Here is a 22,746-nt window from a genome sequence, read left to right as displayed (position 1 = left end):
TTGATGTTTTAGGGTTTCAGGATTGTTGTATTCTCTGTTTGGCTTAGTTTTTCAGATCTTTGCTGTGGAGGGATGGCGTGGTGCTTCTGCCTAGAGTGCCATTTTGCCGGAACTCTCAGTTTAGTTTTAATTTAACTTTCTTGATGAGCAGTAGTGTTGAACACCTTTTCTTATTCTTACTGGTCAATTTGATAACCCTTTCGTGATTGCTTGCTCAAATCTTTTGCCTATTTTATGAGTTGGGTTGTTTGTCGTATTGATTTTTATAAATTTGCTCATATTCTAGTTATTGTTGTTGTTGTTAGGTGCCCTTGAGTCATTTCCAACTCATAGCAACCCTGTGTATAACAGAAGGAAACACTGCCCAATCCTGCGTCATCCTCACAATCGTTGTTATGCATGAGCCCATTGTTGCAGCCATTGTGTCAATCCATCTCATTTAAGGTCTTCCTATTTTTCACTTACCAAGCATGATGTCCTTCTCCAGGGACTGGTTTCTCCTGATAATACGTCCAAAGTATGTGAGACAAAGTTCTATTCTAGATATGAGTCATTTGTTAAATATAAATATGTGCAAATATCTTCTCTCAGTCTGTGGCTTGTCTGTTCGTTTTCTTAATGATGTATTTTGATGAGGTCTAATTTATCAAGTGTGTTTTATTCATGATTGGTGCCTCTGTGTTTACTTGGAGAAATATCTGCCTAACCCATGATCATGAAGATATTCACCTGTTTTATTCTGAAGTCTGATTGTTTTATCTTTCATATTTAGATCTAAGATTCATCTTGACTAGCATGAAGTAAAGGGCAGGTTTATTTTCCCACATAAATTTCCAATTACTCCAGCACCATTTATTAAAAAGACAATTATTTCCCCCACTGAATTACAGTAGCACCTTTGACATAAAATGATCGTATATGTGTTGGTCTATTTCCGGACTTTCTGTTCTTTTCCATTGGTCTATTTGTCCTTCCTTCACCAATACCACACTTCCTTAATTACTGTAGCTTTACAGTAAGTTTAAGGGGCCCTGATGGTGCAATGGTTAAGGCACTCAGCTGCTAACCAAAACGTCAGTGGTTCAAAATCTGGTTGTGAGAGTGCTCCAAATTAATTGTTTTTCTTCAAGTTTGACTTGGCTCTTCTAGGTCCTTTGCATTTCCATATAAATTTGGAAATCAGTTTATCAGTTTCCACACACTCTCCCTAAAACACATTGGGATTTTGACCGAAAAAAAAGTAAAACCAGTTGCCATCAAGTCAACTCTGACTCATGGCAACCCCATTGTGTCAGAGTAGAACTGTGTTCCATAGAATTTTCAGTGGCTGATTTTTCAGAAGTAGACTCCCAGGCCTTTCCTCCAAGGTGCCTCTGGATAGACTCAAACTGCCAACCTTTCGGTTAGCAGCTGAGCACTTAACCATTTGTGCCACCCAGGGATGTCCAGGATTTTGACTGGAATACATTAAATGTATAGATTAATTTAGGAAGAATTGATGTCTTAACAATATTGAGTCTTCTAATCCATGAACATGGTATATCTCTCCATTATTTAGTTCTTTAATTACTCTCAGCAATGTTTCGTAGTTTTCAGTGTAGATGTCTTGCACATTTTTTATTAAATTTATTCCTTGGTATTTTATACTTTTAATTCTACTGTAGTTGGTATTGTCTGTTTAAATTTCACTTTCCAATTGATAAAAACACAATTGATTTTTTTGTATGTTGACTTTGTAGCCAGCAAATTCACTTTTTAAGTGAATTCATGTGGGTTCACTTATTAAGTCAAATTATTTGTAGATTCTTTTGGATTTTCTGCATATATTATAATATCATCTGCTAATATAGAGTATTTTACTTCTTCTTTTCCTATCTTTCTACTTTCTAATTATTTTTATTGCCTTATTGCACTGATGAATAGAGGACTAGAGAACATACATCCAAGTCCTCAGCATCAGGGCAAGAGAAATATTGCACATAGAATGATGGTTTAAATATATTCTATTCTATTCTAGGTTTGCTAGTTTATCATGAATTAGTTTTTAATTTTGTCAGATGCCTTTTCCATATCTATTGAGATGCTCATATTGTTTTTCTCCTTTATTCTGTTAATGTAAGGAATTATTTTAGTTGATTTTGGAATATTAAACCAACCTTGCATATAAATCTCACTTGGTTATATATTATTATTATTATGTATAGTTGAATTCTATTTGCTAAGATTTTTTTTAAGGATTTTTGAATCTATGCTCATAAGAGATATTAGGCTGTAATTTTCCTTTCTTGTAATATCCTTGTGCAGTTTTTATAACAAATTTATCTTGGCCTCAAAAAGTGAGTTGAAGATTATTCCTTGTTTTTCTATTTTTTGGAAAAGTTTATAAAAATTGGCATTTATTAACCTGTAAATGTTTGGTAAAATTTGTCAGTGAAGCCACATGGACCAGGAATTTTCTTTATAGAAATGTTTTAAAGCATGCATTCAATTTATTTAACAGTTTTCAGATTTCCTATTTCCTTTGTGTGTTGTGTGGTTTTTTTTTTTTTTTTTCTTTTTCTTTTTTTAGTAAATTGTGTTTTTCTAGCATTTTTTTCATTTTATCTAAATATTAAATTTCTTGACGTAAACATTTTAAATAATATCCTCTTCTGGTCAGTTTTAATGTTTGAACTAACTATAGTGATACTCCTTTTTAAATCCTGATATTGGCTATTGGTAACTGCTGTTTTTATTGATTAGTCTTTTTAGGGGCTTATCAATTAAAAATCTTTTCAAAGAATCAACTTTTTCCTTTGTTGATGCCCTCTGTGATATTTTTGTTTTCTTTTTCATTTATGTCTACTTTATTATATTCTTTTTTCTACACTCTTTGGGTTTAATTTGCTGTCCTTTTAATAATTTCTTGAGAAAGATGTTTAACTAATTGATTCTCTGTCTTTTCTAGTATATAAGACTAAGGTTAAAAACTTGCCTCTAAGTCCAACTTTAGCTGTATCTCACTGGTTTCTATATGTAGTATTTCTATATCATTCCTGTTATTTTTTATAAAATTCTTGTCTAGTTTGATGGATGGAAGATCTTTTCTGTTTATATATATATATTAATTAAAAATTTTAAATAATCTTTTATTAGGCTCTCTTCATTCCCTCCTTTCCTTCATTTCCTCCCTTCCTCTTTTCCTTCCTTCCTTCTTTCCTCCATCCCTCCCTCCCTCCCTTCCTTCCGTCCTTTCTTCCCTGTCTGTTGGCTCTGGTCTCTGTCTTTCATGTTGGAGCATTTCTTGTAATGTCTGGTGATCCTTAGCAGTCTTTTCACAGTTAAGAGCGAGGCACTAAAAAGCTGAATGAAAGTCTGTGCAGGTGAGAGAGGGCCTTGTCAAGTGATGGCATTATAAGGTGATGGGATGATCCACTAATGTCTATATCTATATGGGCCTCTCACTTTCTCCAGAGATAGATCCTTCCAGCTCTTGTGTGGGAAGATAATCCTGGCTGCTATGTCACTGGGAATTTGGGAATTGGGAAGAGAAGAGCTGGTGAATGTCTTACTGTCAGTATGCAGACTTTCCCTTCAACCCTTATTTCCAGTCTGGCTCCTCATCCCTGCCCTCTTTGTACATGGTCTTCTTGAACCTGGAGACTCTTTGGTACAATTTCTCTAGAGGATAAGCTCCCTGATTCCTGAGGAAATGAGAAAACAACATTTGGCTAGAAAGTGAAGGTAGGGACCTGATAGTTTAACTGCTCCTGTTACAGAATTTTAACCCATCTTGTGGTTTTCAGTCCCTCAGCTTACCCCTGCTTTTCTGTGGTACCTGGAGCCTCCATTTCCTGAGCCCTCTTGGCTTCCTAGAGGCATGTTGGCCTCTTCTTATTCACTGACTCCTCTGTTCTGGAAGATCTATTACCATCCTCCATCCACCTTCCACACATTGTGGGTCAGGTTCATAGATGCCTCCTAGTCTCACTAAAGATTTTAGTTTCTGCTTTGCCTTGTTTTGGAGAGATCTCCAAGAGAAGGAGGTGGAAATGTCTTTACCTTATCATCATGGAGGCTTTCATTGTCTGTTTTTTCCCCAAGTATCCCATACTGTACCCCTTCATGCCCGGAGGCCACTCTCCTGACTTTCTCAGCTATTTCTTCTAGTAGGGACCAACGATAACCTCTGATACTGTCCCTTGATATGTCCATTTATCCATATCCACTGACCTCCTTTGTTGATAAATAAGAGTTTAACTCTCTTGCATCACTCTTCCCCTCCTCCTTCATCTTCCTAATGTATTTACATCACTTTTTAAGAATTCCCTATTAGTTGATTAACTTTCGTGTCTCTCTTAGTTTCATAGTGCTGCTATACCAGAAATACCACAAGGAGGTCACTTTAATGAACAGAAATTTATTTTCTCACAGTTTAGGAGGCTAGAAGTCCAAATTCAGGGTACCAGCTCTAGCAGAAGGCTATTTCTGTCCACTCTGAGGGGAAATCCTTGTCTTAGCTTCTCTAGTGTTCTTCTTGGCTTTCCTTAGAGATCTCCACATGGCATCTATCTTTCCCCTGAGTCATCTTACTTTCTTCTGTGCCTAATCTACTGTTTTCAATCTCAGAGGTGATTGGCTTAAGACATACTTTACACTCATATGGTCTCATTAACATAAAAAAGAAAACTCTATTCCCAAATGGAATTACATCTACAGGTACAGGGGTTAGGATTTACAACACAAATTTTGGGGGACACAGTTCAGTTCATACTAATATCTTTCTTCAACACCATAAAATGTTTAATTGACCCCTACACTGTAAGGTAAAGCTGTGCCTACGTCTCCTTTGCCTTATGCTCTTCCCTTTTTCTACCTCCAGCTTCTAACCTTCCTACTTTCACTTTTGCATTGCCAGGAACTTCTTGAATAAGACTTTAAGTCAAAGCAACAGAACTTCCTCTTTCTCATCCCTGCTCTCTGCCCCTCTGCAGATTCGACAAGGGGAAATTTTCCTAAGCAGGTGGGCCTCCTGTGGGCAAGGGTTGCTGGAGGTCTTTCTCCCCTTTCCAGAACAAACGCCAAAGTTGCAGCTTCCTAGTTCCCCTGGGGAACCTGTAAGAAAGTCCCTGAGGGCCTTATGGCCCTTGATGAATTCCTAGAAGGCCAACTTGACTCCAGCAGCCTTGAGGGCTGGGTCCCGGACTGAGGCTGGCCAGGTGGCAAGCCCTACTCGTCCTTGACTACCTTCCTCTCCAGATCCCCTTCCTGGGAGCTGGGATTAAGATCCACGAGAAAAGAGTGTCGGAAAACCTGCGACCCTTCCATGACCGCATGGAGGAATGTTTCAAGAACCTGAAAGTGAAGGTGGAGAAGGAGTATGGCGTCAGAGAGATGGTACGAGGGTCCCTGCGACTGGGAGGGGGTGAGGCAGGGAGGACGGTGGAGACCAGAGCTGGAAGGGGCCCATGAAGGAGCCTGCCTGGAAGAGAAGGGCCAGGGTCAGCATTACGGGAGCCCCACTAGGGAAGCCTTCCTGTAAACTTGGACCCTCCTAAAACCATCCCCAAGTAAACACTACTTACATATCAAGCCTTTAGCACTCAGGGGACTGTGCTAATAATAAAAGCTACATTGATGAAGCACCTACTATGTACCAGGCTGACCTAAGCACTTGACATCTATTAGGTCATTTAATCTTCACAGCAAGTCTGAGAGGGAGGAGGGATTTTTTTGACCCTTTGTATCACTTCTGGAGGTCCAGAGGTGTTAAGTAACTTGCCAAAGATTATGCAGCAAGTGAATGCAGGTTAGAATTTGCACCTGGCTCCACTGGCCTCCAAGCCAGTGCTTTTAGTCACTAAGCTTCATGACCTAAAGAGGCCATCAGCCTCATCCCATAGGAACACCTTCTTTATCCTCTTGCCCATAAAATGGAATCATAAAATGTCAAGGCTGTAAGGGCCCTTAGAGGCCATCAGGTCCAACCCTGTCATTTTAGAAATGGAGAGACTGAGACCCACAGAGGGAAAGTGAGATACTAGAAGAGCCTAGCAGAGAACTCAGGTCTCACGTCTTCCGCTCCAGGGGTTTTCCATGAGATAGGTTGCCTTTCCCAACACCCCCATGTGACACCCCTAGCCTCGGCCAGCCAGGAAGCTTCTGTCCCACCTCTACCTCCACACCCCGGCCCTGCCCAGGTGGAAGAGGAAGGCAGCACAAGGCTGAGGCCACATTAGCCCAGGCTCAGGCTGAAACAGCCAGCCTGGCTACTAACCACCCTGTCCTCCCCACTCACAGCCCGACTTCGACGACAGGAGAGTGGGCCGGCCCAGGTCGATGCTGCGCTCCTACCGGCAGATGTCCATCATCTCTCTTTCCATGAACTCTGAGTGCAACACCCCCAGCAAGCCCACCTTGGAGAGGTCTGTCCCCGTCCCCCAGGCAGCCCCTGCACCTCTGCCTCCCTGGCCCAACCTCCAGATGAAACCCCCTTCTTCTCTTTCTGCCCCAGCAGTCTCCTTTCTACCTCCTCCCCTCCTCCTTGCCCCCTCCTGTTCAAAAGCCTTTCCCATCTGGTGTCTCATTAAAACCCTTGCAACTACCCAGTGAGGCTGCAGTGGTTAGTGCAGTGGTTAGTGCCATTTTAGGTGGGGGTATCTGAGTCTCAGGCAAAGTGACTTTTCCTGAGGACCCATCAGAGACTCACCCACAGCCCCCAAACTCCCAGTCCGGTGAGCTCTGTCAACGGCCAGAGCTGCCAGCCTCAGCAAGCTACTTCAGTGTGGAATCTTCTCCCCTCTGCCGGAGGTCCCTTCCCTCCCAAGGACCCCTGCTCCCAGCCAGGACAGACTCTCCCATCACACAACTCTTCCTGCACCCACCCACCTCTGTCTGGGGTCCTCCATTCCCTGCCCTCAGAAAACCCTCTGCCCTCTCACCTTCCTGGAGTCCTCTAGCTCTGCCCTCCCCACCTCAGCTATGTTAATAATAACCAAACCAAACCCGCTGCCATTGAGTCCATGCCGACTCATGGTAACCCCACGTGTCAGAGCAGAACTGCCCTCCATAGGGCTTTTTTGACTCGCTATGAGATGAAATTGACCTGACAGCAACCAATAACATCAACAACAATCTTTATGGAAGCAACTCACCAGGCCTTTCTTCTGCAGAGCCACTGGGTGGATTCGAACCACCAGCCTTTAGGTTAGCAGCCAATTGCAAACCACTTGCACCACCCAGGAACCTTATTTTAATAATAGATAAATTGAGCACTCACTATATCCCGAAAATGGGCTAAGATTTCCTCAGACCTCCTCTTTTCACCACTCTGTGAGGTCAGGTCATTGTAAATACCCGCTTTTACTTGAAACAATGGCTCTGAGAAGTTGACTAATTTCCCCAGAGCCATTCAGCTGCGAAGTGGCAGTGCCTGAACTCGACTCCAGATCCGTATTTTCAACCAGACTTTCTTTTTTATGCTTCACCTCCTTCCATTTCATTTTACCTCTTTTTTTTTTTTTTTGGTAGAAATGGCCCATTTTAATCTACCTAAAGCCATATTTACTGCTGTCATAATGATTCTGTGGCAATAATTTTTTTTTAGGGTCTTTTTTTTTTCCATTATTTTAGTAAGTATATATGTAACAGAATGTTTGCCATTTCCACATTCTTCACATGTACAGTTCAGTGGCATTAACTTAATTTTACTTTATATTTTGAATGTTTGCAAATCACGCAACTGGCTCCCTACCCTGACTCCGTGTGACAGCTCAGGCAGGTTGAAGGTCCCTTTTGGTCCCCTGGGTTCCTGTCAGGCAGTTCCACTCAAGCTCTAACTGTAGTGTCCACTGCTGTCCCTCTTGTTCTGCAGCTTCAACCTGGAATTAGCAGCACCCAAGACCCCGAAAGCAGAGCAGGAGGAGCTCTTCTCCCCGGGGAGCACACTGCCTGAGGTCAAGCTGCGGAGGTCCAAAAAGAGGAGCAAGAGGGGCAGCGTGGTGTTCGCGGATGAGAAGGCAGCAGCCGAGTTGGAGCTGAAGCGGGTGAGTGGCAGAGGCAGGCGGCCTCTCCCAACACCATTAGCAAATCTCTACGCACACCAGGCACAGTTCACGTGCCAAGCACAGACCTGGTCTCCCTTAGCCTCAGTTTCCCTGAGGAGAGTGTTACAGAGGAGGCATCTAGGAGCAGGAGGTGAACTGGCTGGCTCATGCCTACACAGCCAAGATGTGACTGAGCTGGGATTTGAACCCAGGCAGTTGGAGTCTAAGGAGACCAGGTGGTGCAATGATTAAGTGCTTAGCTGCTAACCTAAAGGTTGGTGGTTCAAACCCACGCAGAGGCTCTGTGGGAGAGAGACCTAGTGATCTGCTCCCATAAAGATTACAGCCTAGAAATCCCTATGGGGCAGTCCTGCTCTGTCACATGAAGTCATTATGAGTCGAAAGTCAGCTCAACGGCACCCAACAACAACAGTCAGCCTCCAGAGCCTCTGCATGGCCTTTCCACCATCACACGTGGCTTTGGGAAATTGGGGAGAAACAGCTCGTATCACCCACTGAAGAGGTGAGGAGCCCATCTGTTGCTGAGCTGGGGTGTTTCTCCATCTCAGACCTCTGTCCTCAGCCCCAGAGCCATCAACCACTGAGCATCTCATCAGACCCCACTCAGCTCCTCCTATGTCCCGGAATCCCTGCTGGGGATGCAGAGGTGAAAATCGCACAGCCCTGATGTGAGGAGTCCCTGGGTGGTACAAACAGTTAATGCAGCCCCTGGCTGCTAACTGAAAGATTGGAGGTTCGAGTCCACCCAGAGGCACTTTGGAAGAAAGCGCCAATGAGCTGCTTACAAAAAAATCAGCCATTGAAAACCCTATGGAACACAGTTCTGCTCTGACACACGTCGGGTTGCCATGAGTCAAGATCGACTCTACAACAACTGATTTGGTTTGGTTTTGTCTTTGAGAGGTTTTGGTCCCATAGGGAGATTGCCTTGGAAACAAATAACTAATAATGAGACTTGGTGCCAGACAGCCTGGGCTCAATCTTTCCCCTGGAAGAGAGGTTTGTTGAAAGCATTCAGGGAACCTGGGAGGGGGAGACGGATGAACTCTGTCCTGGTGAGGGAGGGGTGCAAGATGAAAGGGCCAGGGGTCAGCAGAGATGCTTTTCTGTGGAGAGAGGACCACCTACAAACTTCCCAGTGGGCTTCAGAGACTACTCCTGTCCCAGGGAGAGAAGGCTAGCAATAACTCTTATGTGTTTTATAATTCTAAGGGGTGTCATTCACCTTATAGTCTCAACGAGTGTTCCTCACTCCCACCCCTAGAGTTGTAAAGTACACAACCTGTGTAGTCATACGTGGAAACCTGCCAAGGAAGAATACAAACCAGTATAAATGAACTTGAAGCCAGGTCCATAGGAGCCATACCAAACCCTCACCCCTAACTCTTCAGAGCCCAGAGCTGCCTCGTGCTGAGCCTCTATGTGTTTGTGTATGTACATGTATGTTTGATGTATTCATCCAGCTTTCCAGGAAGCATGAGTTCATGAGTGACACCAACCTCTCGGAGCATGCAGCCATCCCTGCCAGGACATCCGTCCTCTCTGAGATGAGCTTTGCCAGCCAGTCCATGCCTACCATCCCAGGTATGCACCCTGCCACCAACAGCACTAAGGACTTGAGGGAGTGTGGGCTGTCAGCCTAGGGGGTGTAGGATGGCTGGGGACTCCACACAGCGAAGTGGGCCAGACATGCTGGGGGGAGAGGCTCTGCTCACAGACCCCTGTCCTGTGAGCCCCCTGCAACCCAGCCCCTCCTGTGGGTGAAGCCATCCCAGCAAGCTCCCCTTGGCCCTCAGTATTTACTGGGAATCTGTTTGTCATACTGGGTGGCCCTGCGTTCTCAATCAGCTAGCCCTCCTGGGTCCCAGAAGTCTGCCCCTGGTGTGTCCCTAAGCCACGTGGCTCCTTTTTGGACCTGGAAGACTATTTCTGGGACTTAAGAATTTCCAGCACATCTTACAGTCACAGAGTGCTTGATGCATAGATTCTACCTCTTTCCTCCAATCTTGCACTCATTACCCAGTGAGGAGGTGAGCAGACACAGCTTGCCATTCCTACGTCACAGATGGGGAGCCTAAGGCCCTCACAGGCTACATCACACATCCCAGAGTGCTCCACACGACAAGCAATGAATCCTTGGTGTCTGCTACTCTGAGCCAGGCTCTCTGTGCCAGGAGCTGGGGCCGAGAGGAGCAGGGAGACCCGGTGCTATCCTTGTGGGACTCAGCAGTCTAGTCCCAGTGGACACACCTGCCATTTCTGAGGGCTGTGCCAGGCCCTGTGCTAACTGCCTCTCAGTCATTCTTTCATTTACACCTCAATACATACCTGTGACGTAGATGAAGTTATTAGACCCATTTTATGGACGAGGAGGCAGCAGTACTGAGCATGCCAGTTCCTGCTAGTAAGTGGCAGAGGCTTGGTTCCAAGCCGGGCACTTTGCCCCAGGAGCCATGCTCCTAACCACTGCCCAGCTTCAGCCTGCAAGATGAGTGAGTCTGAAGCAGGTTCCCTCCCATCATCTCAGGAGGTCTGTGCTGTCACCTCCATTTGACCAATGTCAAAAAGCAGGGTCAGAGAGGTAGTTAGTTGGTCAGATGTGTCTGACTCCAGTCTGGAGCCATAACCACCAAACCATCTTCACCCTGCCCCCACAACCAGATGACATCTCTGGTGGGGAGAGATGTTCCCCCCACTGCCTCTGCCTTCACTGAAAATGAGAAATCTAGTTGGTTGGCGTTGGGAGGTGAGGGAAGAGGAAGATCAGTGGTATCCCCTCCTTGAGACAAAAGGCCTTGTGTTCCTGAGGAAGTCATGATCCAAGTGGCAAGTGTCCATCCCCTTCTCAGTCCCCATGTTTCCAGCCCAGAAGCACTACAACAAGGTTTTGGTCAGGGACCAAGAGGCAGGACCACTATCTGAAGTTTGACAAGGTGTTCCCAAAGAGAGTAGCTTAAACACCACCCCTCTCCCCCACCCCAGCATGGCAGGAAACAGCCTCCCCACCTCCTGCTTGGCCCACATGTGCCAGGAGTGGCTGACATGTGCTCCTGGGGACTTGGGCTCTTTTCCCCATGCTGTCTCCTGTTGACTTCCCCTAGGGCGGCTGCCTGTCCCTGCCGCACTGCCTCTCCTCCACCCTCTCACACCTGCCTCTGCTCTCCTTCCAGGCCTCACGTTCTCAGTGGCAGGTGGGCCTGGGTTGGACGAGGTCAGCACGTCCTCCCGTCTCAGCCAGACCTTCCTCCATCTCTTAGATGGGGACAAGAAGACACTTAAAAGGAAGAAAGTAAATCAGTTCTTCAAGACGATGGTGAGGAGCCAGATGGGTGGAAGGAAGGGGAGGTGCTGGGAGGAGGAAGGAAGAGAACAAGACACAGAGAGTAGAAAATGGAGCGAGCCCAGCAGTGTGTGTGTGTGAATGCCTGTTTCTGTGTATGCACATGTATACATGTATATGTGTGCCCTTGTGTGCATGTATATGTGTACACACATGTGCATGCAATACACAGGCGGGAGGCATGGTCAGGTGGCCTTAAGTGCTGGGATGCTGTCCAGCTCTGCCCAGAGTGCAGTTCCCCTCTTGGACCCCAGGGGGCTCCTCTGACTGGCATAGACCCCAGCTAGGATGCAGGAATGTACCAAGGGGCAGCCCCAGCAGGACAGGTAGGGCCCTGGGACCTCAGCGCAGATACTGCCCTTTGCCTAAATTGCTCTTTGGTGCTTCTGCCCAAGCCACAACAGCTGGCTGACGCTGTTTTTTGGGACGCTGAAAGTGCTTTTCTTTGGAAGCACTTTCCTATTTAGCTCGTATTACAAAATCCTCCTAATTAAAAGTTAGTTTCCAAGCACTGACTTTTCAAGTCTCGTCTCCTATTGCTACTTGTCGGTCTTGGGTCAAGATAAAGAAGGGACCCCTGCCATGTCTGATCCTCAGGATAACATTAAACGAGGACTGTGCAAACTATATTAATGGCGGGTTTACCGCACACATGCAGTGAGTCAGGCACCATGCTATGTGCTTTCCAAACACAATCCCATTTGATCTGCCACTATCACTGTGAGGGCTGTTTAAGGCTCACAGAGGACAAGCAACTCGCCTGAGTTCACCCAGCTAGTGAGGGGTTCATGAAACAGCAAAGCCTGAGCTCTAACCACTGGGAAGGACAGACTTTCTGGCCAAACTCAAGGTCATGGCAGCTCGTGCTCATGGGCTTTGGGCAAGGGTCAGTCTAGGGGCCCTTGTGATCGGGACTGGTGCTCTTGGGAATCCCATCTTGGTGTGTGTGTGTTCTTCTCTCCCATAAAGCTGACCAGCAAATCGACAGAAGAAGGCAAGCAGATACCCGACTTCCTGCCCACCGACCTGTGAGAGGGCGGCTGACCAGGGAGGCACAGGGCAGCCAGGCAGGGCAGCTTCCAGAAGAGGAGAGATGCGGTGCACAATGAAGCCTCAAAGGATGGGGAGACTGTTCTCACACAGACAGAGGGGTCAGGGGCTGGTCCAGTTCCCGAAATTCTAGTGGTAACAATCCCAGCATCACCTGGGCAGTGCCCCAGGTGATGGATGAGGAAGCCATCCTGACTCTTGGACTCATGAGGAACCAGCAAGAATGCTTCTCCCCACAAGCTCTCCCTAACACCCTAGGCACATCTTTTCATATCCCAGTTTCTTAGGTATAAGGAGCTGTATTTTTATTTCATTTTTTAAGTCCCGGCACTTAACAGAAAAGAAAAACCTTTTAAATATTCTTTTATTTTATTTTTTTTAACATTTTTGTTAAGGATTTTTTGTACTTTGTTTTTTAACACAACCAGCCAGTCTCTCTTCTAGCTGATCATTTCCAAAGTATTGCTGTTTCTTACTGATAATAAAGATGATTCTGTGACTTAAGCCTTGTAGCCTAAGTCCATTAGCTTCCCATAGCTGAGTCCACTAGGTCCTGAACTGGGGAGAAAGCTCCTGGAGACTGTTGGGAAGGAGGCCAGGCCCAGGGGCTGCAGTGATATTAAGGCGCCTAGCTTTAGCCTAGGCCAATGCCAAATGCCCCCACCTCATTCGTGTTACACCCACGAATCTTCTCTATGAGTCTGGTTCCTTGAGGGCCAACCCCTGGGGTACAGAGTTGCTGGGAACATCCGTCTGGAATCTTCCTCATATGGTTTTCCCAGGCTGCAAGGGCGACAAGGGACTGAACAGTGGAGATTTTCATGCTTCCTTTCTCCTCTTTTGGAAAGAGATGGCAAAACCACCCAACCCTGTTTTGTTGTTAAGTGCCACCAAGTCAGTTCCGACTCACAGTGACCCCGTGTAGAACAGAAGAAAACGCTGCCCAGTCCTGCGCCATCCTCAGAATCATTGTTATGCTTGAGCTCATTGTTGCAGCCACTGTGTCAATCCATCTTTTTGAGGGTCTTCCTCTTTTTCCCTGACCCGCCACTTTACCAAGGATGACGTCCTTCTCCAAGGACTGATCCCTCTTGATAACGTGTCCAAAGTATGTGAGATGTAGTCTCACCGTCCTTGCTTCTAAGGATCATACTGGTTGTACTTTTTCCAAGACAGATTTATCCGTTCTTTTGGTAGTCCATGGTATAGTCAATATTCTTTGCCAGCAACACAATTCACAGGTGTCAATTCTCCTTCAATCTTTCTTACTCATTGTCCAACTTTCTCATGCATATGAGGCGATTGAAAACATGGCTTGGATCAGGCACACCTTAGTCTTCAAGGTGACATCTTTGCTTTTCAACACTTTAAAGAGGTCTTTTGCAGCAGATTCACCCAATGCAATGAGCCTTTTGATTTCTTGACCACTACTTCCATCGGTTTTGATTGTGGATCCAAGTATAATGAAATCCTTGACAACTTCAATCTTTTCTCCGTTTACCATAATGTTGCTTATTGGTCCAGTTTTGAGGATTTTTATCTTCTTTTTGTTGAGGTGTAATCCATACTGTAGGCTGTGGTTTTACTCTTAATAAAGACCCCACCCAATGCTACAGAGTTAGGAAAACAGAGGTCTGAGGTCCAGCAGTTACTCATGGTCCAGCCTTTGGATCCTGTCACCAGGTGAGAAGTGGTGGCTTTTCCTAGGGGAATCCTCAGGCTTCTGAGATGAGGCCCGAGACAGGCAAGAGCTCCACCAGGCAGCAGCAAGAGAGGCCGGGAGCAGAGTCCCAATCCTTGGAGCCTGTGGGAGCGGGGGAGCTGTGCAGGGAGGGGCCTTGGCAGGAGGCTCCTTTGGGAAGGGAGTTGATACTGTGTGGAGGTTCAGGGCATCTTTGGGGCTTCACAGATAGACACCCGAACATCTTGTGCCATTGTCATATCTGTTGCCTTCTTCCTCTCCATGGTATAAGGTTGGGCTTCTCAGGCCTGCTTTTTCTCTTGGTGCACACTAATGAAATTCCAGTATTTAACCTGGAGATGTAAGCTCTTCCAGGTACCAGTGAAAAAAAAATCTCAATGAGATAAAAGAAAGAAAGAAAGTTGTTCCCTCTTTCCCTACAACTGTAGAAAAACAAATACGATTCTATACATTGAAACTGCAGATGTTATTCCTCACTAAGGGTTCTTGTAAACCAGAAACCATTCAGATGCAGAGACTGTTGCTATGTCCTGGGAAAGTAAGCTTTAACCTCCAGAAATCCCATAACTCTGACTGGTCTCACGTAACAATGTGTAGCCCTGGTGATATTTCTGAGTTCCATTTTCTGAAAATGATCAATATCTTTGAGGTTTCTTATTATGTCAGGGGGACCGTTGGCACTTCCCTCTTTTCCCATATAAACAGAGCAAGAAGTGAAACCCATGGATTTTTATTTAAACAGAGTTTGAGAGTTGACTCTCATTGCAGTCAGGAACTATCATAAAGCTGATGCTCACTTGGCACTTTGCCAGGAGAATTCCCAGCTGTAGTAACACTGTAATAATAACATCACCAGTAGTAACAATAGTAACATCACCAACAATAGCGTAGCTGCCATTTGCTGAGTGCTTACTCTATGCATCCTATCCTTAAATCCTCATATGAACCCTAGCAAGTAGGTACTAGGATTCCAACCACAGAGGCCCCAGAGGCAGAACAGCTTATATCCCAGCCTGGACCTGCCACACGGTCCATTTTGCTCCAGGCGCCACTCAAATTTGTATACTTCAGAGTAACTTGATAAATAGGTTGAAGTAGAATCCCTAAGAATTCTGTCTCCAAAATTCAAAAAGACTCATTAAAGATGTGGTGAAACCCATGTGAAATTGTGTAGTACAGATTAGTAGGTAAACTAATTAAGCCCGTGTGTACCTTGCTTACCGTAAGGCGGAGCGTACAGTGCTTACTGGTTAATCTGCCCAAGGAAGGATCTCCCTAGAGCCCTCAGAGTCTAGGGGAAGAGGCTTCCTTGCCTCTTCCTTGATTATGATAGTCGCCAGCAATCCTTGGCATTTCTTGGCTTGTAGCTGTACCACTCCAATTTCTGCCTCTGTCTTCACATGGCTGTCCTCTCTGTGTGTGTCTCTGTATCTCTATGTCTCCAAATCTCCTGTACTTATAAGGACCCCAAGTCATTGGATTTAGGGCCCACCCTAGTTCAGCATGCTGTCATCTTAATTACATCTGCAAAAACCCTACTTCCAAAATAAGATCACATTCACAGATACTGGGGCTAAGGACTTCAACATATCTTTTTGGGGGACACAATTCAACCTATGACAGTTTATACAAGTACCCCTCACTAATGGCATTCCTCAGCCTAAATGAAAAAAATGTTCTCTTAATCAGGGGACATAATCAGGTGTGGATTCTCAGACCATACCTAATGATTTAATTCTAACATTTCCATCTCCCTGAGCCTTCTGTCCCTTTCTTCAGTAATAGTATGGAATAGGATTGGCATAAACCAAGGATGTTCTCTTGCCTCCACTTCATTCATTGTAGGCCACTAGCAACCCCAGCTTCAAAAAGCTCTCTCAGAAAGACCGAGAGCTTTCCCCTTGAAATCGGGAACAAGACAAGGGTGCCCACTCTCACCACTTGTATTCAGTATTGTATTAGAAGTCCTAGCCAGAACAATAAGAGAAGAAAAAGAAAAGGTATCCTTTAGTCATTGTTATGGCCCCAATTTCCATATGACGGACTAAAGTAAAGAGAACATCACATAGCCTGGTTTTCACTCCTTCACAAGTGTGCTAAGACCTTAATTTTTGCCGGGCATTGTGCAAAGCTCTAAAGAAAACACCATCCCTGTCCTCAAGGGACTTTAGGTCCAGTAGAGAAGACAGGAAATAAACTGATAATCACAGAAAATGGTGACCCACTATAAGCCTGAAGGATGTTCCAGGTGTGGAGGGAACACAGCAGGGGAAAGGAGTGGCCTGGAAAGGAAGAGGAAGTCTTCCCAGAGGAGGTGGCCTTTCAGCTGGCCTTGAAGGATAAGTCAGAGTTCTCCAGGGGGAGGAGAGAGAAAAGAGGACTCCAGACAAAGGGTCAGGCATGGAGCTGAGCAATAGTGAGACGTTCCATGTGGCTACAACCCGAGGAGGGGGACAGAGAGTGGCCAGGGATGTGAGAGGCTTGGTTAAACAGACTGTGCTTCTTTAGGTGTAGGAAGAAGACCACTGGTCACGTGGGAGGGGCTCTTTGGTGGGTGGAGATCACATCTTCTCATTTAGTTAGTTTTCTGTTGCTGTGGTAACAAATCACCACACGCTTAGGTGGCTGAAAACAACACAAATGCATTTTCTTACAGTTCTGGAGGTCAGAAGTCTAAAAAGAGTCTTAACGGGGCTAAAATCAAGAGAGTCAGGAGGGCTGATTCCCTCTGGAGATTCCAGGGAGAATTCATTCCTTGCTGCTTCCAACTTCTAAAGACTGTAAGATATTCGGCATTCCTGGGCTCGTGGCTGCATCACTCCATTCCTGCTTCTCTTGTTCCATCACTGTCTTCCCTCTGTCATCAAATCTCCCTCTGTCTGCCTTTCATTAGGACCTTTGTATTACATTGAACCCACCTGTAACTACCATCGGCTAATCCAGGGTAATCTCTCCATCTCGAGGTCTTTAACTTAATGACAATCTGCAAAGTCCCTTTTGCTATGTAAGGGAACATACTCACAGGTTCTGGAGATGCAGATGTTGACATTTGGGGTCGGGGGTCATTATTATGCTTACCACACTCATGATGAGAAAAATGGCTCCCTTTCCAATTCTCCGATTCTTTTGCCTTCTCCAAGGAGAGAGCCTGGGTTCATTGCCAGTGTGTTCTCACTTCTCTAACGCGTTGCCCATCTCACTCTCTAGCAAGGAGTGAGGAAGCCCCAGGCCAGAGCCTTCAGCAGACAACTTGCAGTACCTCAGTTTCCTCATCTGTAAAATGAGATGATTATAGTGCCTACCTCCTAGGGTTGCTGTGAGGGCTGAATGAGATAACCCAGTTAAGGAGATCAGGTGATGTGGGCACAGTGTAGGTTCTGAACAAATGCTAATTCTTATTTATGGCAAGCGACACTGACTACTGATTATCCATTTCCAAAGTCATATGGAATTTATTTTGTAAATAAATTTACTATGAAAAAAACAGAAAATGAGAGATTCAATTTAAAAATTATAAGTAAAACACCAAATGCTGGCAAGGATGGGGAGCAACAGGAAAGGTCATTCATTGCTGGTGAGAATGCAAAATGGCACGGTCACTTTGGAAGACAGGGTGGCAGTTTCTTGCAAAGATAAAAAATAGACTTACCATTCAATCCAGCAGTGACACTCTTAGATATTTACTCAGATGAGTTGAAAACTTATGTCCACACAAAAACTTCCACACCAATGTTTCTAGCAGCTTTATTCATAATTGTCCAAAATTGGAAGCAACCAAGATGGTCTTCAAACTGTAGTGCATGCATACAATCGAGTGTTATCCAGTGATAAAAAGAAATGAGCTAGCAAGCTATAAAAAGACATGGATGAAACTTAAATGCATAATGCTATGTGAAAGAAGCCAGGCTGAAAAGGCTGCATAGCGTATGATTCCATCTATATGACACTCTGGAAAAGGCAAAACGATCGAGACAGCAAAAAGCTCAGTAGTTGCCGGGGGGAGGGAAAAATAGGTGGAGCATAGGCATATTGAGAGCAGTGAAAATATTCTAGATGATACTGTAATGGATACTGGTGGATACATGGTAGTCGGCATTTTTTGAACTCCTTAAAACTGTGCAACACAAAGAATGAACCCGGATGTAAATTATGGACTTTAGCTAATAATAATGATCAATATTGGTTCATCAGTGCTAAAATGCACCACACAGATACATCATGTGAATAATAGGAGAAACTGTACAGGGTGGGGTTGAGGGAGTATATAGGAACTCTCAATGGCAATGGGTATGGATATGTGTGTGTGTGTGTGTGTGTGTGTGTGTGTGTGTGTGTGTGTGTATAAATCAAACTACAGGCTCTGCACAGTGATGGCAAACTCACAAGGGGTGTGAATATGACTGGGGCCTGCTCAGCTCTGTGTGACCATGATGGTGTCCTGAATGCCCAGCCCAGAACTGATCCTATGAAGACATTCAATTAGTATTTGCTGAATAAATGAAGGAATGACTTACTACCAAGCATTGCCTGCATTATCTCATTCCGTTCTTGCAACAGCCCCTTGAAGGAGGTACCCCTCGTTATCGTCATCTGACAGATGAGCAAACAGAGGCTCAGAGACTAAACACCTAAAAAGCACTGAGAAAATTAACTGGAAGAGTCTGATCAAGATCCAGGGCATTCCACAGCCGCATAGCTGCCTTCTAAGACATTTTCCCCCTTTCCAACCTAGTCCCCACTATTGCCATTGTCACAAAGTTGGGGTCTTTTTCTCCAGGGAGGCGTTTCCTACTTGACACCACTGTTTGTCCTGGGAACCTGACACTGTCTCTCACTCTGGTCCTCTGTCCTTAAAGACACCAGAAAACCCTCAGCCAGCCCTGAAATTCCACCCAAAGTCCTGGATTCTACTTCCTGTCTTTAAAGAGCAGACCACCAGAGGGCGGTATTGATCTATATTTCTTCAGCCTCAAGCTGCCCAGAAGCCAAAAAGCAGCAGAACAGCTAGGGTGTGCTTAAGCTGCTTAACTCCTCAGCCAGCCTTCCAGAAAGCCCACATGCAAGAAAGAAACCATCCCCATGTCAAGCCCCAAAGGATACCAAGACTCTGCTCTCATGAACGTTGCTGCCCAGGCAGGACAGGAAGCCCAGATAACATTGCCGTTTACAGAGAACAGTAGATAGTAGGTAGAACTGCAATTTCTTATTCCCATTTCATAGATAAGGAGACTGCAGTACACAGAATTAAGCTAGAGGCCAAAAAAAACCAAGGTGCTGTCTAGTCCACTGTGACTCATAGTGACCCCGTAGTGTTAGAATAGAACTGTGCTCCACAGCGTTTTCAATGGCTGATTTTTCTGAAGTAGATTGCCAGACCTTTCTTCCAAGATGCCTCTGGATGGACTTGAACCTCCAACATTTTGGTTAGCAGTCAAGAACTTTAACAATTCCCCATCCCAACCTATTTCTATCCTGTCAGGCTTCCAAGAACCCTGAAACTAGAAGCCCTTTGTGTTTTATGTAGGGAAACAAGAAAGAGTTCTTGAAACAAAGCCACTGTCCAAGATGAATTTGGGGCAAGGCAGGTGAGCCCATGAGCTTGGGGACATTGTAGCCCCAGCCATGGACAGCCAGCCTCTCCCATCACCCTCATCCTCCTAGTCCTTGACAAGAGCTAACATTTACTAAGCATGTACTGTGCGCCAGGCATTTAGTCCTTGAAGCAACACTTAGAGGTAGATCCTATTCTTTCTCTCATTTTACAGATGCGGAAACTGCGGCTCCCAAAAATTAGTAGCTCATCTAAGGTATTACAGTGCTTAAGAAGTAGAGTCATGATTGCAACCCAGAGAGTTTGGCTCCAGAGCCTGAGCTCTTTCCTCCGTACACCGCCCATGTGAGGAGGTAGCAGCCGCAGTGCACCAGCAGCATGTTCAGATCCCACTGCCCTCTGCCTCTGAGGTTTTTCATTCACCCGCGTCTGTGACCTCATCATTAAATAGAGAGACTGAGTCCTTACTTCCCAATGTGGTCCAGAGAACAAAATGAGTTCATGTACATGAAAATGGCAAAGAATGTTGAATGTATTGTGGACTGCCAGAAGAATGAACAAATCAGTCTTAGAAGAAATACAATCATAATGCTCCTTAGAAGCGAGGATGGAGAGACTTTGGCTCACTTACTTCGGATGCGTCATCAGTAAAGACCACTTGCTAGAAAAGGACATTATGTTTGGTAAAGTAGAGGGTCATCGAAAATGAGGGAAATCCTCAGTGAGACGGATTGACACAATAGCAGCAACAATGCACTCAAACATACCAACGATCATGAAAATGGCACAGGACCAGGCCACACTTTGTTCTATTGTACATAGGTCTTCATGAGTCAGAGCGGACTCCACGGCAACTAATAACAACAACAACCATGTGAAAATACACACAACGTGTGTCCCCACCCTCAGTTAAATGCTCAGTTAGATGACTTGGGTTCAGACTTCTGAACAAGCATCCTCCCCACCCACACCGCCCCACAAAGACAAGGCCAGAGGGGACGGCCCTGGTTGGCCGTGTACTGGGTGGGGCCTGTGCCCATGCATGCTTTCTGTAGGACTTGACCAGCTTGGGCTTCTGGACCCTGCCATGTCTACAGCTGACTGCTGGACACGTAATCCAGAAAGAGTGGCAGATCTTTCCTCCTTCCCTGGTGGCATGGCACCTGTAGTGAGTTGAGTGGTGGCCCCCAAAGAGATATGTCCACGTCCTAACACCCAGAAACTTTGAATACGCCCTTATTTGGAACAAGAGTCTTTGAAGATGTAATTAGGTTAAGGAGCTGGAGGTTAGATCATCCTGGATTATCTGGGGGGGGTCCCAAATCCAATGACAGGTGTCCTTACAAGAGATGAAGAGGAGACACAGACACAGAAGAGGAGCAAAAGGCCACATGAAGACGGGGCAGAGATTGGAGTGATGCAGCTGCAAGCCAAGGAATGCCAGGAGCCACCAGAAACTGGAAGTGGCAAGGAAGTACCTGCTCCTAGAAACTTCAGAGGGAGCACAGCCCTGTTGACACCATGATTTCCGATTGCTGGCCTCCGGAACTATGAGAGAATACATTTTGGTTGTTTGAAGCCATCTGTTGTTAGTTGCCATTGAGTTGGCTTCAGCTCATGGCGACCTTATCTCTAACAGAAGGAAATGTTGCCTGGTCCTGCACCATCATCATGGTCATTGTATGTTTGAATCCACTTTTGCAGCTATGGTGTCAATCTATCTCATTGAGGGTTTTCCTCATTTGGGCTGACTATCTACTTTAATGAACATGATGTCATCTAGTTTGTGGTAATCTGTTAGGGCAGCCACAGGAAACAAATACAGCCACCAGATAGTAAGATTTCCCAGGATAGAAGCAAATGGCACAACGCTGGCTGGAGGAGGAAGTAACACAGGCCTGCTGCCCAGGGCACCCTTGGCAGAACCTGTCCTCTGGTACCAGGCAGGCTTGGTCATCCTCATTATCACAGCTTTTTCAGGTCCTGGGCTCTATACTTTACATATATCTCCCTCATTCTTTTCCCTTCAAAAGCCACACAAGACAGGTGCTATTTGTACCACCATTTTATAGATAAGGAAACGTAGGCTTTGTATGATTAAGAAACTTGGCTAAGTAGCAGAATAGGGATTTGGAACCAGGTCTGCCCCATCTCAAAGTCCATGTGTTTAATGTTCTATTGTCTTGTCCCAAATACCCCAATTTGAAGATCAGACTATGTGGTCTTTCTTACTCTAGAAGGTCACTGTCTGGATTGTAATATGTAAATTATGGCTGGCACAGACCCCTGCCTGCCCAACTTTTTATTTTTTCCCTAAATTGCACAGGGCACATGTTCTCCAAAATCATCCACAAAATGACCCTAGTTTATAGAGACATTTGATTATTTCCCCCAGAGCCCCAGGGGCTGGCCAGGGAGGCTGGAGGGCTGTACCTCCTAAATCTCACCTAGGGGCTAGGAGCAGCCAGCTCCTGCTAACCACCCAAGGGCTGCAGCCAGTGCTCATGAGAATCTGGAACAAGAAGCCCTCTGGAGATGCATTGGACGCCTGACCCTGGAGGAGGGTGTGAAAAGTGTGTCCCCACCACTGAACTCTGGGTATCAGCATGTCCCAGGGGTGCGATGTGGTCAGGCCTCCTAAGCAAGGCTTTGAACAAGTTAGCTCCAGTTCAAACCCCTGCTGAGAATTTGCATTTCTAACAAGCTCCCTGGTGATGCTAATGCTGCTCATTAGGGACCAGTTCTGAGAACCACTAGTAGAGCAGTCGTTCTCAAAATTTATTATACATAAGAATCCCCTGGGGATCTTGTTAAAATTGTGGATTCTGATTCAGTATATCTGAGGTGGAAATGTGGTTTGAAGCCCTGCTCCTAAGGTGTTCTCTGATCTCCAGGGGAAGAAAAAACAGGGCCTAGGTGAGACAAGGAAAGCTCAGATGAGGGGTCCTCAGAAAACACCTCTAAGGAAAGAGATGGCCATGGATAGGCAAAGGGGGCAGAGGGGGCAGGAGACTGCATCCTGACCCTGCTGAGCTGTGAACTTGGCGTTTGACTCTGA

General features: G+C 45.6%; 1 protein-coding gene across 4 annotated transcripts in view; it reads left to right on the top strand.

The window, feature by feature from the left end:
* DOCK2 (dedicator of cytokinesis 2) overlaps nucleotides 1-12,939 on the top strand; it is a 548,036-nt gene extending 535,097 nt beyond the window's left edge. For all 4 annotated transcript variants that reach the window (XM_004371215.2, XM_023726512.1, XM_023726513.1 and 1 more), the window contains 6 exons: nucleotides 5,239-5,376; nucleotides 6,280-6,404; nucleotides 7,853-8,024; nucleotides 9,509-9,629; nucleotides 11,216-11,358; nucleotides 12,355-12,939. In XM_004371215.2, coding sequence (XP_004371272.1) covers nucleotides 5,239-5,376; nucleotides 6,280-6,404; nucleotides 7,853-8,024; nucleotides 9,509-9,629; nucleotides 11,216-11,358; nucleotides 12,355-12,417 — 762 coding nt within the window. In that variant the 3' untranslated portion in view covers nucleotides 12,418-12,939. The remainder of the gene's footprint in view (nucleotides 1-5,238; nucleotides 5,377-6,279; nucleotides 6,405-7,852; nucleotides 8,025-9,508; nucleotides 9,630-11,215; nucleotides 11,359-12,354) is intronic.
* The last annotated feature ends 9,807 nt before the right edge of the window (nucleotides 12,940-22,746 follow it).

The sequence above is a fragment of the Trichechus manatus genome, unplaced genomic scaffold (genome assembly GCF_000243295.1).
Source record: "Trichechus manatus latirostris isolate Lorelei unplaced genomic scaffold, TriManLat1.0 scaffold00011, whole genome shotgun sequence".
Taxonomy (NCBI): Eukaryota; Metazoa; Chordata; class Mammalia; order Sirenia; family Trichechidae; genus Trichechus; species Trichechus manatus.
Note: the sequence above shows the minus strand (reverse complement) of the source record. Positions and strands in the feature narration are given on the sequence as shown.